This window comes from Onychostruthus taczanowskii, unplaced genomic scaffold (assembly GCF_017590055.1).
Source record: "Onychostruthus taczanowskii isolate IOZ18803 unplaced genomic scaffold, ASM1759005v1 scaffold118, whole genome shotgun sequence".
NCBI lineage: Eukaryota > Metazoa > Chordata > Aves > Passeriformes > Passeridae > Onychostruthus > Onychostruthus taczanowskii.
The window spans coordinates 1,351,871-1,369,444 of record NW_024498329.1 but is presented as its reverse complement, the minus strand read 5'-3'; the positions used below and the strand labels follow the sequence as shown (position 1 = coordinate 1,369,444).

Genomic DNA, 17,574 nt, shown 5'->3' with positions numbered 1-17,574 from the left:
AGGATGCCAAGAAAACCACCTGTCACAGTCCTTTTTGCTGGAGGTCCACCAAAACTCCCGTTCAGTTGAATAACTTATGTTGCATTGGGAGAGTACTTACTTTTTGGCAAGGAAACAATACATGTCTGATCAACTATTCTGTAACATGATGTAAAGGTCAGTAGACATCGGGGTTATTTACACCCATAATCCTCCTGCCTGTATGCAATACCTCACTACACCTTGTAGTGTTGTGCACTGTGACAAATGAGTAATCACTTCCCAAATGCTGCTCTCATTACTGAATGTTCTCTCACATCTCTCAATAACATTAATTCCTAACTACAAATAGAGAAGAAGCAAAGCTCTGGTAAAGGCTCTGATATTTCTCCTGTTTTGGAGAAGCGGAAGGTTCTTCAGGTGACCTGAACACATCAGAGCAGTTGTGACCTAGAGGAAATGCTTTTTGTCCCTTTACTCAGCATGCCCTTCACAAAATGCATGTCTGAAAACAACCTCAAACCTCTTTATCTGTCCTAGACACAGAAACATTCATGTCTTGTCAGGGAAGTAATGCAAGGTTTTGCAGTGCTGTCTGAACACACAGATTTGGAAAAGCTGCCATTATCATACAAAGACCATCATGTACATTCAGAAGCCCAAGACCAGCCTCACTGTTTTTGCAGCAGTAACTACTACAGCTGTATTTCCTTTAAAAGATTCTTCTAGATGCATGCAAAAGCATTTTCCTATTCCTGGATGTGCTCTCTTTGCCAGCAGGATTCCGTATTAACTTTGCATGGAAGTAGGAAATGAAAAATTGGCGGTGTCTTCCCTGCCACAAGTGAGAGTGGGAGGGAATGTGGTGATAAATTTAATGGCAAATTTCATTAACTGATGATGCTTTGTCCCCACAGTACTGGTACATGTTTATGCTTCATGTACAACATTCAAGGATTAAGGCTGTGATTCTGTATCATTTTAATCCAGTCTAAACCCAGACTGCTGATATGCCCTTGCAGAAATTTGAAGCCCACCAGCTACTCATGTCACTTGTGTAAGCAGTAACATTTAAGAATGTGTAGTGAGGTTCAGGGAACTGATGTGTTTGAAAAAAAAGACGTTTTCACAGTTAGCTCCTTGAGGTTACTGAAGCAGTTGTGACAGCAGCAGAAGAAAATAGGGGTTTCATTTTTCTATTAAATTAATCAATAAATGCAGAACAAGACTTACCCCTGTAGACAGCAGTAGTTTTAAAATCAACTCAGCTGCCCATCAACCAGTGAAAACCAAAGTTCAGAAAAAAGCCCACAACACACTTTTGTGTTTTCTGTCCCCACAACCTACTTTTGATTGATGAGAACTCTCATTTTACTACTTTGGGTCTTTTACATGGCAAAAAAAGGTAGGTCAGTCTGTTCCCACTTGTCAAGGGTGAAACATCCTAGAGTCAGCAAGGATGATGCTGTGGGAATTTGCTGGATATAGTCTGGGATGTATCTTACAACACAGCCTCCTGCTCTACCTGAACAGATCTGAAAAAAGAGATTTCTACGCTTACACCCTGCAGCAACCATTTAAATTCACTATTGAGCTTTGGGAGGGAGTCAGACTGTACCCAAGGTCACCAGTGGGTGTGTTAAAACAGAAAGCAGCTCTTCCTTGGCCTGGTGTACATTCATCTCCACCATTAAATGTAGTGACAACACATTACAGCTGGCTGAGCTGCCTTTTTAACAGGATCTCTGCACTGAAGGAGTGCTGAAAACAAAATATAAAAGCTTGCAATGGTTCCTTGATTAGAAACAAGTAGAGGCTTTAAAGTGGCTTTAAAAATAAATAGACATCTTCCCAGTTTTGGTCCCACAGCAACAGTCATTTGATTTATGCTGGAAGGGGAAAACATTTTTATTCAGCAATATATATCCTATTTATTCCTAAGTAAAAGGGATGCATTCAAAGACTTGTACATTACACTCAAGACCATCTCAAAGAGCAAATTCTGGATTGCTCAGCACCGTTCTGAATTGTCAGGAAAAAAAAAAAAAAGCAAATGGCTTAACTAGAACAGTGAAAGCAGGCAGTGAGTGCTGATGGACAGTGCCACCACAGGTTCACAGGAGCCATGGCACGAGCTGATTATACACTGGTTGTACGGGATGGAACAACCTGTGCCTGCAGCAGGACCAGAAGTGCAAGGCTGCTGTTCAGTTGTACTTTCGGTTATCCACCACAGAGGATAGGCTCCTGTCCAGATGCCAGAGCTGAATGGAACAGCTGGAGAAGGACTTTGTGTAACACACAGAAAAGAATTCACCACTCCAGAGACCAGCAGGAGAATTGACAAGTCAACATAAAGCCCTGGAAACAAGTCAACATAAAGCCAGGTTTAATTAATCAGCCCTTCCAAGCACCTGAGATGGATGGAAGTAAAAGAAGCAGCATTGAAGATGGGATTGCACAGAATGCAGGACAGAATGCACTGATGGGAGCTGATTTACAGCCCTTGCTGCAGAGGCTGTAGCCCTGTACTGATGCAAATCAGTGAACTGCACAGGCTCTCCTGTCTTGCAGTCCTTTAATGGACAGCTGGGGAACAGAGCCAGACACACCAAAACCTACAAGTCTGCCACACAGGGAGAAAAAGCTGCTATAGCTCAAAAAGAAGGAGGTTCTTTAATCTGGGGCTGAGAAACTAAGGAAGGAGGGGCCTTTGGGGCAGCTGATAAAGTACTTGGAGGGTCTCAGATTTATGCCATACTTGCACAAACTCCTTTTGCAATAATAAATGTTAAATGTTACACATGGTAACGGAGGCATAAATCCCTGTGCTGCACCAATTCCTCAGTGAATTATTGCTTCCAAGGATTGCAAGAGGTTAGAACAGTCTATTAGAGAAGGTGGTCTACCGTGTGAAGCTGAAACCAAAACGGCAGGAAACGTGACACAAGGAAATTCAGTCAGAAACTGAAACCACAACTCACTGACCTGCCGCAGTTTGACAAACAGATAAGGAACAAAGGACCTTGAGAAACATAAGCAGAAAGGGTTGAAAATTGAAGGAATTCTGTTACTGATATGCCTTTTTCCCTTTTATGCTTTCCAGTTGAAGTTATTTTCATTGTATCAATAAAACACAGTAACTGGGCACTGAAATCAGATTTATAAAAAGGCAGCATAATAGGATGAGAAAAAGTGTATAGATGAGTCTTCTGCTAGTTTTTAGTTAGCATGTAAAGTATTTATTCATCTTTGCAATTGCAAAATGAAGCAGCACAAATTAATTTAAGAGAATACTACAAAAATATCCTCTCAAATCATATACAGTAAAATTAAAAAGAAATTGTGAGAAATGTGTTTGGCAGACAATTTATAATAACTAGTTATAATTTATAATAACTAGTTATAGTTATGAAAACTCTGACTTCCAATATATGTACCTTACTGCTCCCAGGCCTACATGATGCAAAGTGAGTATAGATAAGAACACTTGATAATGTTTTTCCTTCCTGAAGTGCCACTCAAATCCCTGCTCACAGGCATCTTTTCTGCTGGTGGTTCCAAGAATCACAGAGTGACTGAGGTTGCGAGGAACTCCTGAGATGAACTGGTGTAGCTGTGATATTTTATTAAAAATCCTTTCCTAGGATTTTTCCCCTCCTGAGGAGCTGGGAGCCTCAGGAAAGAAATGTAAACAATAACTATCTTCTGCTGTGGAATGCAACAGGTGCATCTTCCATTGCTCCATGTGGATTGTTTTCGATTGATGACCAACCACAGCCACCTGTGCCGAGGCTGTGAGCAGTCACAGGATTTTGTTATGCATTCTGTTCTATTCTTGTTCTTTGTATCCTTCTGATCTCTCTGTTCTTTTAGTATAGTTTTAATGTAGTATTTTAGTATAATATTTAACATAATAAATCAGCCTTCTGAGAAACACGGAGTCAAGCCTCGTGTCTCCACACACAGAGAGTTCGTTGCAACAAACTGGTGCAACCTCCTGCCCAGCAAGGGCACCTGGAGCAGGCTGCCACATCCAGATGGCTTTTGAGTATCTCCAAGGCTGGAGATTCCAAAACCTGTCTGGGCAGCCTGTTCCAGTGCTTGGTCACCCTCACAGTGCTTCCCTGTGTTCAGGCAGAACCTCCTGTGTTTCTGTCTGTACCCACTGCCCCTTTTCCTGGCATGGGCCTCTGTCTCCTTTGCAGCCTCCAGATCTCAGCTCTCTCAGCCTTTCCTCATATGAGCCAGTCCTCAGTCCCCCATCGATCTCAATAGCCCTTTGCCAGATGCTTGAGCAGCTGTACTGGGGAGCCCACAACTGGACACAGCACAGCATCACTCCAGACTCCATACAGATCAACAATGACAGGGATTCTTTCCTCTCACAAGCCTTAGCAAAACAGGTACAATCTGACTTAAATATAATACAGGAAAGGTTTATGGTACGGAAATACAGAGACTGCCTAAAACTCTTTTTTTTTTCCTTTTTCATTCATAGAGGATACAGAAATATTTTTAACAACAAGAATAGTAACATAATTATCAAGAAGATCAACAGTAGCTTCAGAATATATGTTCTTTGTGTGTATAGTTCCTTGCCTAAAACTCAGGAAGATTCCCAAGGGTATAGAGCTCCCCTAATGTCATTCTTTTGGCTGATGTGTTTTCCTCCAAAGCTGACAATAGGGCAATTCCCCTTTCTGCATACAAAACTTCAAACTCTCTAAAAGAAAAACAAGAGTTGTTTTCTAATCCTCCCTCCATTTGTGTAGCAACTTGCTCCACAGCAAGCTGCCTCCCAAGCAGTTTGCTGCCTCTGCTCCCTTATAAGGAAGCTTTCCAGACTCTTGAAGTAACCACTGCTTAATTCTCTGGCAGATTTCAGATTTAAAATCCAACATTCAGCTGGATTGGCTAGAAGGGCTCCTGTTACCTCACCTTTCACCCATCAAGAACAAGCCACAAAACAGGTGGAGAAGAGAAGGCAACAGAAGAGCTATTTTTCTTCTATCAAGGTTCAAAGGTTTGCTGACATCCCAAACGGTGCCCAGCTTGGTCATTTAGTGCCATGTTCCCCTGGCAGTTGTCTAACTAGGTAAAGTCACTCTCAAGTAATACGACTTGAATTGACAACTTTTGTGCTTTTTGGCTAGGACAGACTTCCAAAAACACATGCATTTGAGTGCTTGTTTGGGTGCCAAACTGTACAAGTCTTCAGGGAGAAGCAGAAACAGATGGGCTGATGAACAGTTAAGCATTATTGCTAGAGTGAAAGCTTGTCTGCCAGAAAATCAGATTTGTAAAACTGAGTAAGAGAAATAATGCCTTATGAGAGACAACTCAACCATTTGTTCCCATTTACAATCACAAGAGAGGAACGTTATATAATCAGATTCATTGCTATAACTAAATGGTTTTCCCAACTTTTCTTCATGTTATTTTTTTTTCTTTTTATTCCTGTTTCTCTCTACAGGATGTTTTCCAGGATAACAAATCTTTTTCAAATGGTGATGCCCAAAACTGGACAGTCTATTCCTACTGAGGTCGCAGTACTGCTGAACGGAATTCTCCCATTTTATGAACACTGCTGAGGCTAATGCATTTTAGAAATGCATTTCTCTTTTTTGCAAGAGCATTGTGGGGCATGGTGTTGTTAAAATGATGCTTACTTTGCTCAGATCACTAACTCCCCAGCCCATTTTTTTGATACACTCCATTCTGCACTTGCAAATTTTTTCTCAGTTCTTAGGACTTAAGTGTGTGAATTTTCTTTTGTTCACTTTGACTCTAGTAATTTCTCTAACGTACTGAGTACAGCTGAAAAAGCAAATCTCGATCTTCATAGCATCTGCAACTCACTTCACCTCAATGTTTCTTACCATTCTCACCAATTTTCTATGTTCAATGTTCAGGAGTATTTTGACCAAGAGTTCAGTGCACTTACACAAGTAGAAAAGGACTAACACAAACTGGAATATGTAGAAGTCTTTACCAAAATAAAGACAGGTTGCAGCTACTTCTTTTCTCTGACTTACAAAAGGAGATACTCACAGGAAGATTTGCTTTTAACAAATCTGCAGTGGCTGCCTCTGAGCATGTATTAAGTTCTAGGCACTTACAGACTGATTGTCTACCAGTGTGTTCTGGCATCTCTCCCTGCAGAAAAGTTGTGTCCTGAAGCTACACACATTGGTCTAAATTTCCTTAAGAAAGGAAATTCTCCTTAAGAAAATGGGGGCATGTTTTCAAAGCCCTAACACCACCAAAGCAACCAGTAACAGCTCTAAAAATTTGTCAGATGTCATATTAATATTTTAGATAATGTTTTGAGTCAGTGATAACATAAATATGTCTACAATAGCCAACATTCTTTAATATGTTCTTGCCCTGGGGCCCATGACTGAATGCTCATAGCTGCGATCAGCACTTCCAAAAATTAACCATCTTTAACCAAGATTTAGGAGTGTATTTAGGTTTTCTTGTGATAAACAGCTATCAAATACCAATAGTGAGCTATGGTTCTCTTTCACCAGGCACACTTACCTCTACTGCAGTCTTACTTTATATTTTTTCTTAGATCCATTTTCAGCATTTTGTGTTAAACTTTTCTTCACTTTAAATTAATAAGTTATACTATTTTCTAATAATTTGCACATTATCCACACTCAGATTACTAATCAAAAAAAATGTCTTCAAGCCCTCTGACCACAACCTGTATTTACGTTGACTTGAGCTGCTGTTGACACCAAAGCCTTGCATTCTAAAGTCAGTGTGTAAGTCAATCCAACACCTTACTGGCAGGGAAATGCTCTCCTCATTTTCAGTTGCATTTGCTCACTGTGGCTCTCATGCCAGCTTTGGCACTCATCTGATCCTTTAGAGAGCTGATTCAGCTTATTAAACCAGCAGAAAATAGATTTACTGTTGTTTGGGGTTTTGATGGGCTGCTTTCCCTGTAGGGACAGATAAAAACACTTAGCCTGTTTTACCTAATTGCAGTCTCATGCTGGTTTACATCAGTTTATAGCAATCTAAATTGAAGCTGCCATATTCATTCCTTCATCCCCACCTACACAACAGTCATTAACAGCCATGCAAATGGATTGTGAGACAGACAGGGCTTTCTTTTTTTTTTTTTTCTTTTTGTAAGGTTGCTCCTTGTTGGATCATCTCACTGAAGTCAGCAGCTGCACAAGAAATTCAGTTCAGCCTAAAGAGGACTCAACATGCATTTCCTCCACATCAGCCCTGTGAGCATCCTGCAGGGTAAATAAGTGCCCAGCAGTACCTGGTTGCCCCTCCACTGAAACAGGGAGATGCTAAATCAGTAAGTGCTAATTAACCAGGGAGTCATAACCCATTTTATTCCTGCTCACTAAAACTTCACCTCAGACTTGTAGAAACACCTCTGGATTCTACACTGACTGCAGGATGTGCCCTCACTGGTATCACTGAGCAGAAAAGCAGCAAATCCCTTTCAAACAAGTCACTGTCTCAACCCTAAAATAGTCTGTGATACTCACTTTAAGCTAATCACCACCTGATGACAATTATACATTATAAGTGTATCTTAAATCCAATCCTACTCTATTCTATACAATTAATTCCTGCAGAATAACAGGCATTATCTGGTTTCCTCACAAGTCAGATAAAAAGATTTAACCCCTTCCACATGGATCACGAAGGAGAAATTTAAAAGAATTTACTTACCGAAGGATTTCCTTCCGAGTGAAGAACGTGCAATCCTGTTAAAGAAACAAATTGTGTCATTGTACTACAGAAATATTGAAAACAACAGCAAAGAGTTATTTCCTTTCCTTTTGAAAGAAACTCAGATCTGACAGAAAAACATTAAATATGTTTGGGTGCCATCTACACTTGACTCAGAAAGCAATATACACTATAAAAAAATAGGAATATTTCAATACAGGCCTATCAGTAAAAAGAAAGATCTTGATATTGTGATAGTTCAGGAGGAAAAAACAGGTTGCTGAGATATATCTCCAATGTAGAATGACCAGACCAGAAACAAAACTAAATACAAAACAGAAGGTATATGCCAAAAGTATTAATTAAAAGAATATGGAAAACTAAAAACAACAATCTGTTGTTGATGACAAAAACTGTCTTCTTACTTTAAGTATCCCCCTGCTGGAGACAACTGGTTTAATCATAAAATTATGTAGTTATTTATTAGTTATTAACCATTTTTGCTAACAAACACTTTGCACTGTGGTCACTTTGCTGAAGGCTGCAAACTCCTTTATTTTAGGAGCATGGATAAATGGATAGCCCCTGCCCTGAACAGCAGCAAACCATTCAGCTCTCCCTGTGCTATCACAGAACTAGAAATAACTAAAATGCTAAAGTAGAGCTTGCTGAACTTGAGAGAAGAGATACAAGCATTCACTTGCATTCTAAATGGCTCTGTGATGTGACTGAATTTACACTGGTTTAATTCACTTCACAAACACCTCTGTTATACTAGAATTCAAACACTTCACCAAAGAACCAGAATATGAGCAGTGGCAGAGTTTGCATTTCATGCATTTCTACTTCAGTCGCAAAAAATATAGATAATTTCAGGTGCTGTGAGGAAAAAATAATCAGTCCCATCCCATTCAAAAACAATCCCCTGATCTCCACTCGTACCTGGTATGTATTTAATGGAAACTCTGCCCTGCATCTAAGACTAGGAACACTAGTGGTAGTGAAATATTTGATAATCAGTTGAGAACATCATTCATCGATTCAGAGAATACGTAACTTGAACTTAGAGCCAGCTCCTGAGGTTGTATATATAGGGGACAACCACCAACACAGAAAATTCTTCCTGATTACCCACCTCTCTCACAGGCCCATGTGATGTGGCAGGGCATTTTCCTAACCATTCAGATCTTTGTAGCTTTCCCCCTTTAATGGAAAGATATTTAGAATGTATCACCTTTGAAAATCAGCTTGTGACAAGATAACAGTATCAGACTTGGAAGTCACACTTGAAGGGTACATACAGGTATTTTGTCTCTACAAGTCCTGCTCTTCAACCAGTGAAAAAGTATTTCTTTCTCAAGCTCAGACTCACTGGGGCTAAATGCCTTTTTCTTCCAAGGAGGGGAGGAGCAAAGGATCCCTTGCTGGCAGAAGCAAACAGCCTGTCTCAGGTGTCCAGGAAGACGATCAGTCCCACAGACATCAATTATTGAGCTGCCCTGCTGTCCTCCACACAAAGTGCCTGGAGCAGCAGCTCTTCCTTCAGAGGATTGTGCAGTTACAAGGCCCAGGAGGAAGCGCCTTGGGAGCTGCTGACACTGATGTCACATTGTCTGCAACCGCACAAAGTGACGTTGGAGCCAGCTGGTCAGGTCTTCCTTAATTCCACACAATCAACACAGTCAAACTGTCACTTAAGGACACTTCATTTACTAAGAAAGGGCAGGTGTAATCTCACAAATAATTGTAATGCCCTCAGCAGCAATCATCTGCAATTATACAGGCTGGAGAAAACAGCAGCCACTTAACCAGAAAGCTGACAGGAAAGCGATGTACAAATGGAGACAAAGATGAAAAGGAAAAGTTACCCTTTACCTTGTACAAGTCCTGCAAAAATGCTATTGGAAGACAAATTAGGTCAGATAATGAACCATTTTTGCTGACAGTCCACACATTTTTTATATCTTGTTCTGAGTTGCATCATGACCTTGAAAATAAACACTGCTGCCTGCCTGTTTTTTGATCAACAAGTTTTTTACTAATGTAACTACCCCACTAATACTGAAAACCTCTATAGCAGAAGCAGTTGCAACTATCGACCTAACCACTGTTACTGACAGCTCTGTTTCAATTACACCTGCCAATTGCATGGAATTGTCTGGGATGAAGGGTGCCAAAAAAATTCAAGAATGGTCTCACTCTTAAGAGAGATCTTAAAGCTACTCAGGGTCAAAGCACCAAAAACTCACTGTGACCTGGCCTATACTCTTGATCCAGCCAGCTATGAAACAATTTACCACAAAAAAGCCTGTCTGGTATCAAATGGCAAGTGCAAAACCGCAGCTCCACGTGACCTCTGATAGGGAAGTGCAGCCACCCCTCTTGCTTCTCCCACCCTTTTATTTCTGCCCGTTCCTTTACGCAGACTTCACCTTGATGAGCAGAATAACTGCATCAGAGAACTCTGAAGGAAGGAACTAATATGTTTGTAAATGAACCTAGCAATACTGGACACATTTTCAGCTCGGATAATTTCCTTTTATTGACTTAGAATATAGCATTGGCAGTGCTGGTACAAGAGATGAAGGTGAAACAAGTATCTGTTGATGGTAGGAAAGGGGTGCAGGACTGAGTTAATTTTCCTTTTTTTTTTTTGAAATCACAGCCCTCAGTTGGATTAAAATCATGATGGAAAAAAAGGTCTAAATAACATAATTACATTTTATAATTGCTGGAATTTAATTCCAATTTAATTGAAGACTTTTGGCCAAAGAAACACGGAGATGAATCATCCAATTTTCTTCTGGCTACTGCAATCATACAGAAAAATACACAATGAAGGACAATAAATAGTAAATTAACATGTTAAATTCACTTACTCATAAGGAAAGGTGAAGTGGGCTCTGGAAAGCATTTGTCATTTATGCACATGATAACTTTGATTTTCCTGCAAGCCAGAGATACCATGGAACACATTTGCTATTTTGTGGATAGTATTTGAGTTTACTAAAAACACAAAAAGCAACCTCTCTGTTCTGTCTGGACACTAAAATGTCTGGGAGTCCTGCTAGAAAAGCAGAAACTGAAACAAATAAACCTTACCAGAGTTTTCATAATTTTTATCAGTTCAACATTACTGGCAAGAACTGTTCCTGGGAATTATTGCCTTTATTTCTAGTGCTACACAATGGCCTGAAAGACTTCTGCTAACAGCAGGCCCTCGGGAGCTTTAGCTTCTTGAGAACAGAGGCTTTGCCTTGACAGGTCACCTATTCCAGCCCCTGAGAACAAACATGCACCTTTTCCAAGATCAACTCTCCCACTCAGTGTGCCCTCGTCTCCTTAATAATCAAGTAAATTACAAGTCCAACACGGGACCACTGGTGGTTGTTTGGAGGTAAGATACCACTAGAACAAATCTGCAGTTATCTACTTAACATCTTGTAACAAAGTGAATACAACCAAGCAAACAGAAAATAAATTTCCTATTGATTTCCAGGAGATCACAATCTTGTATAATGGGACTTGATTCTCAAATTTAGCATTTAGATGGCTTAACTGCTTCTTAAAATACTTTGAAGAGAGAAGAGGCAGACAGCTGGTGTATTTAGGTTCCACAGGTAGCTTGGCTCATGGCTGGTAATTGGACTTTCTGCAAGTCACTCAGCATTGCTTGTAAAGTGCAGTTAACAGTCTCTGCTCTTAAAACTTAATTTTTATAGCAGAGCAGCATGCACACGCTGTTAGTTTTATTCTTTTATTTCCTATGTCAGGTGAATGCAGATTTAGGAAAGAACAGACTGAAATACAGTGGTCCACCACCTTGTGCAGTCATCTGCGGGACTTGACTGCAAACTCCTCGGTTGGTTCTGCTTTGTATTGAGTTCTACATTGATTTGAACAAAGCCAAAAAGGACAGAGAGATGCTCTGACAATGCTGCTATTAACTGTCTGTGGGCTCCACTCAGCCCACGTGCCAGTTGTTCTGGGGATGGATTGCCAGCTCACAGAGCAGCACACAGCTTATGAATGGCAGCAGAGTCCAGTGAATGGGAGGTTACCAAGCACCACTCCCAGGAACAAGCACTGCGCATAAAGCACAGCTCTGAAACAGAGCTGATTTCATGGAGGTATGCAAAACATTCCTCTACAGAACAAAAACTGGATAAATTAGCCACAGAATGAAAGAATAGAAACACTCAAATATGCTGTGAAACAGTATTTCTGAAAGCCATTAAATGCATATTTCTCTTCTAAGATGATACATATATATTCTGTTTTGTATATGTATAGTTTCATAAGATCAGGTTTACTTTGACCCTGCAACAGCTTAATTAGAAACTTTTATTAATACAAAATTAATATTAATCAGTCTTATAAAATCACTGAAAATTAAAAAAAAAAACAAACAAAAAAAAAACAACCCAAAAAACCCCACAGCCTCAAAGATAATGCAGATATGGGAAACCATAGAAACTATATAGCTATCAAAGAGCAGCTCTTAAAAAATGCTAGCTATTGGATGCTGCAGCACTTTAAAAGGTAATATTTAAAGCAAATTACTTCAAAGGTTTCATTTTTAAAATTGCAAATGACGTTTTGTACTGTGCCAAAGTACAAAATGTGTGTAAGAGCATTTAATCAAAACACCCAAAATGTCATTCTGTGAAGCAACCAAGAATCTGGTCCAGACAGAAGCAAATTAACTCTTATATAAAAGATCTATTATTAACTCTGTTCTAGTAATGTTTTACAAATGCAATACTTTTGTTCTACATTTCACACGACAAAGACTGGCATAGAGTTGTGCAAGACTGAGTCTGCAAGATATTTATGTATTTTCATCACTGTTAGTGTATAAAGAGTTAACAGACTCAATGAGTTAAAAATGCTGTTTGCATCGGAACACAAATTAAAATTTTACCACACAGCTCATCCTTACTTGTCATCATACATACTTCACAATTACACCCAAACCAACCAAAACACCGAGTTTCAGAAGGAAAAAAATCTGCATCTGTAAGAACCTGTTTATATATTCATATGGCAACAGGGAGTAAAAACAAGTCAGACATTAGCAAGGACTGAAAAAAAGCAAACTGCCAACAAAAGTTATTTTGTTCAATCTACAGATACACCAAATGGTAATATGAAACAAGAACCTGACCAAAGGATATTTTCACAAAAAACTTTCTCCATTATTATACTACTTTTACTTGCACAATAACAGCAATACTGTATCAAATGAAAAATACTTTTTACAGAATATCCCGGGGAACCTATGAAAGTGCTTGTATTCCTGCAAAGGGTTAATTTTCCAAGACCCTGGGTCTTGGAAAAAAAAGACCCTGTCTTTTAAAAAGACAGCTTGATGAACCTGTTTTATTTTACAAATGGTGTTTCTTGACAGATCAAAACATAATTAATTTAATCTGGCTTTGCATAATTCTCATGAAATATAGTTGAATTGCATTTTGACTTCAATTTTGATAAAAACAAAAAAGTGAGCTCTGTAATAGAGAAAATCTTGTGTAAAAGAAGAAAGTCATTACTTCACCATACTATATTGTATTGAGATATTGCCTATAAGACTGCCAGGGTAAATATCAGTTTGTTTTGAGACTGCATTCAATAATGCAGAGTAAATAATACCATTAAGGAGCAATTATAAATGGCTTGCAATAAAACCAGTAATATGCCTTATAATCTCTAGGTTCCAGAAGAGAAATAAAACAAACAGATCACTGAATTTGTACTGAATTCAGATCTCTTGATTCAAGTAATCCCAGAAAAGGAAATGAGATTGACTGAACAGTGCAGGAGTTAGTCCACAGCCCAACTACAGTTTCTCTGCATTTCCTACTCAATACAATTGTTTCTCACTTAGAAATGCTGTGTACCGAGGTGAATAAATGGCTCTGAATGAATAAATAAGTTGCTTTACAGCATACTTGTATTTTCCATTGCTTTAAGCATCAGTACACACTCAAAACACCCTAAAATTTCAGTTAATTTTCTTTTTTCCATATGAGACTTGACCTGCAAAATCTGTAGGCAGCTTTTAAAATCTTAATTTTAAAATGTTTTATTGCAATGAAACCCATCTTTCTTGCCTATCAGTACTTACCTTTTCCCTCACCAGACCTTGGTTAGATTTCACATTTTCTGTATTAAAAAATCCCTCAACAACCAAAAGCCCCATTGACAAAAAAAAAAAACCACAGGCAGAACTCTAAGGGCATAAGAATAATAAATACCCAGTAAAATTCCTTTTCTTACAAGGCTAGTATTTTAAATGATGTGAATCTCTATGAGCAACCCAGTGCTAGCAAAAGCCTAATGTGCAAAACATTTCCCTAATCTTATGAAAATGTAAAGAGCTGCCAACAAGAACACTACCATAATAACAGGTGATATGATCTTAATAGCAGGTGTTATGACAAGGTGTTAGACTGGAAAGCTGCACATCTCCTTTTTTGCTTTGCTTCTACTTACTTGAATTTTAAAAAATGAAACAAAACAAAAAATAAAAACCCCACACACAAAAAAAACCCCAACCCTGAATGGTTTAATATTATCAAGTTCAATTACAGGTCTCTTGTACAAAATTTCCACTGGCTACCAGTCTTAATGAAGAGCATTTAAAATTGTCCATTGAAAACACTGAAGTTATCCTGTGGGTGACCACATTTACAATTGTTTAATTTAAAATTAAAAGTTCTGCTAACAACTGGCTCTTCAATATGACAATTTACATGCAAAAAATTTACATGCATACATAGGCCTTTCAGAAAGTTTTAGATAAATCAAACAATTTGATTTATTTCACTAATATTACACTAATGATCTGACATTTATGTATGCTAGCTTTTCAAGCAGGTGATTTTTCTGCAGCTTAATCTTCACTCTCTAAAGCCACAGCCACTTGGATAGGTTTTACCATACTTCAGGCACATGAATTTTAGGCAATTTTTCACCTCATAGTGTCTTTTATGGAACAAACACATAAAACACAATTATTTTTTTTAATTATAAAAATCTTCCTCCTGAAGCAATATTAGGTGCTATAAGCTCAAAGCAATTTGTATGAAAGACAGAAATAATAGAATGTACAACAAGATAATACAATATCCAGAAATAGATTTCAATAAAGAAATTATAAGTCTAACCATGAGGGGAGTGAGGTTTTGAACAGTCTACCAACAGGAACTGTGAGGAAGTAAAGAAAAAAGAACAACCAAGATATATTTTACAAAAAAGATTGACACTTTTGCTTCTGAATGCTGATACTATGAACAATGTTCATAGTATCACTGGACCACTGTTGTAAGGAGTACAGAACTAACTCACAGACACATAAATTCACAAGAAACTGCTTTAGGGAAAAAAAAAAAAAGAGTCAGTGATCAATTTATAAAAGCAATTTATATGTAGATGCCTTCCTGGTCACTGGGATATAGATGTGCACAACAGACTGTTGCAAAGTGGATTGTGGTACACAGTGTTTTACTTTGGTAAAGGCCCCGGTAATTCAGCTGCTGGCTCAAGACATGAAAAATCTGCACTAAAAAAATTATGGAAACATTGCCACATTCTTCCTTTTTCTATTCTGAAGAAATTCCACAAATGAGAAGTAGGCAGGTAAGACAGCCAATTCCAAGTCAAACAGCTCCACTTGCAAAGTGCCGTCTCCCCCAAGATGCCACGGAGAGGCAAAAGCTCTGTGTGTGGGTGGCTCCAGCAGTCAGCCCAGGCTCTTTTTATTTAAAAGACTCAAGAGAGATGCAAAACTAAGAGATCGGAGGCAAATCACCATCAAAATTATGTCTTTATCTGATTCTTCACAGTATGAGGCTAATGCTCCTTCCTGACAAAATCTGCAGGTCACTTATTGTCCAGAAACCTGTTATTTTATGGTATTTGCCAAACATAGTCAAAAACTGTCTAGCTCTACACTAATGAACTGCAAGTCTGCCTGTAACAGAGAAATCCCAAAGGCGACTCAATCCACTGGGCCAAACTCCTGCCAGGCTTTGAGATCAATTACCCAGCATTATGAAAGGCAGGGGCTGCAAAAGCCATTAGAGAGAGGCAATTTCTGCATGAAGAGCACTGAATTAGGGATGACATTTCAGCTCTTGCATTTGCCAGTTTATGTCCAGAGGATAACATTAATTACATTTAGATTTTGTTTTGTTTCACTGCAGTTGTGCTCTGTTCTGTGTTCACGTCTATTGTTAGTAGGAAGACTGGTGCTTTACAGATCTTTGATTTCTCTCTCGCCTATCCAGCAGGGATGTGAAAAAGCTTTTTTGGATCTTGGACTGCTAAGTCTAAGATCATTAACTTAGATTAATACATTGCAGACTGCTGGTGAGAATGTGACAAAGTGGAAATTAAGAAGGTACACTGTCACATTTCCTACAATGACAAAAAAACCCCACTATGTATTTATAAAAGCATTTAGTTTATGCCTTACTTTTAGTGTGGGACAACGGTTGAAAGCATTTTAGCATACACACCAGGCCTCACTCCATGGCTCAATATTTACACCTGTGACAAGTCCATGTTCGCAGAGACTTGAAATAAAATTAGTAACTAAAATACTAAATTCTACTTCAATAGTATTAACCAAAGATCACAAAGGTAAAATGTTATTAAGTTACCCAGTCCCTTAAGGGTCTGTATCTGTCCTTTGGTTATCACAAGATAAACTAGATCTTGATTTCCTGTGCTGCTAATTCAATGTTTGTCATGTAGGAGAACAGAGCAATGCAGCCAGCCTTGGCTGCCTCTCTTAATAAGTAGTCAGCTGCCTGCTTCTTGAGCACACTTCTACTCAATGCTTTGCTTCACTGTATTTTCAGAAACTTGTTCAAGATGCCCACTGTGCAGACAGCCTCCTGAAATCTATTTCAGTGAGATCTGCAGTGTGCTGAAACGTGACTTAAAATAGGGGATCCTTTTTTTTTTTTTTCTTACCCTATTTAAAAGCAGTTTATGCAATGTTAAGTAAATAAAGAAACCAAGTTATCCCTGACATAAAATGTACACTTACTTATGATGAGGTAAGAAACTGCTTCCAGGAGTGGATACAAGTATAACAACACCTATTCTGGAATTACACTAAGCATATTTCTTTTACTTATCCTTAGGAGAAGTGAATTTAGACAACATCTATTTTTTCCTTTCCACTCTATTGTGAGCAATAGAGGGAGAGAAGGTGCTACACTGTTGTCAAGCTACTCACAATCTTTTTTCTGCTTCCTAGTTCAGACACTGAGGATGTGACCCTTCTTCCTCTATACAGAGAGGGAATTAAATTAATATATTCAACAACCCAGCCTTAGAATGTTATTATAGTTACTGGAAGGAACAGTAGAATATATACATGCAGGTTGCAAAGAAAGTTTTCAATTATATTGAAAAAAAAAAACCACTCCCCAAACCAAACAAAAACCCAAATCATAAACATACGTAGATTACTCCCTTTAATCCCTTAACGCAAACCAAGATATCTTACCTGGTAGGCATCTAGCTGTTCATCAGTAAATATCGTTTGCTTATTACCCATCTTAAATGAGGAATTCTTCCTCTCTGCAAATGCATCCCATTAGAAGTAGCTGGATTCCTCTGTATTGTAGGCATTTAGAGCACGTATACTCCGTGAGTGTACTGAAAAAATCCCAGAGCCTGCATTGAACTGGTTTGGATGGCACCTGCCCAGTGAGGAAGGACACAGTCTGAGAAATCTTTGCAAAGGCTTAACTGGAGTGTGCCAGGAAGGAAAGTGTTAAAATCACAGGCAGGCGTCGTGCAAAAACAGGGATGCCAATCTGCCCCTTTTCAGATGCTTTTCTAAGAGGCACACGGAGCTTTTAC

The 17,574-nt window shown here is 38.7% G+C and overlaps 1 protein-coding gene across 4 annotated transcripts in view; it reads right to left on the bottom strand.

The window, feature by feature from the left end:
- CIB2 (calcium and integrin binding family member 2) overlaps positions 1–17,574 on the bottom strand; it is a 43,357-nt gene that overhangs the window by 18,312 nt on the left and 7,471 nt on the right. For 3 of the 4 annotated variants that reach the window (XM_041427718.1, XM_041427717.1, XM_041427719.1), the window contains exon 2: positions 7,693–7,727. Coding sequence is in view for 1 of the 4 variants with exons in the window: in XM_041427716.1 (XP_041283650.1) it covers positions 7,693–7,727; positions 17,216–17,266 (86 nt within the window). In the remaining 3 variants the exon portion in view is untranslated. Of the gene's footprint in view, positions 1–7,692; positions 7,728–17,215; positions 17,412–17,574 lie in introns of all 4 variants that reach the window. The other variant, XM_041427716.1, reaches the window with a different exon arrangement.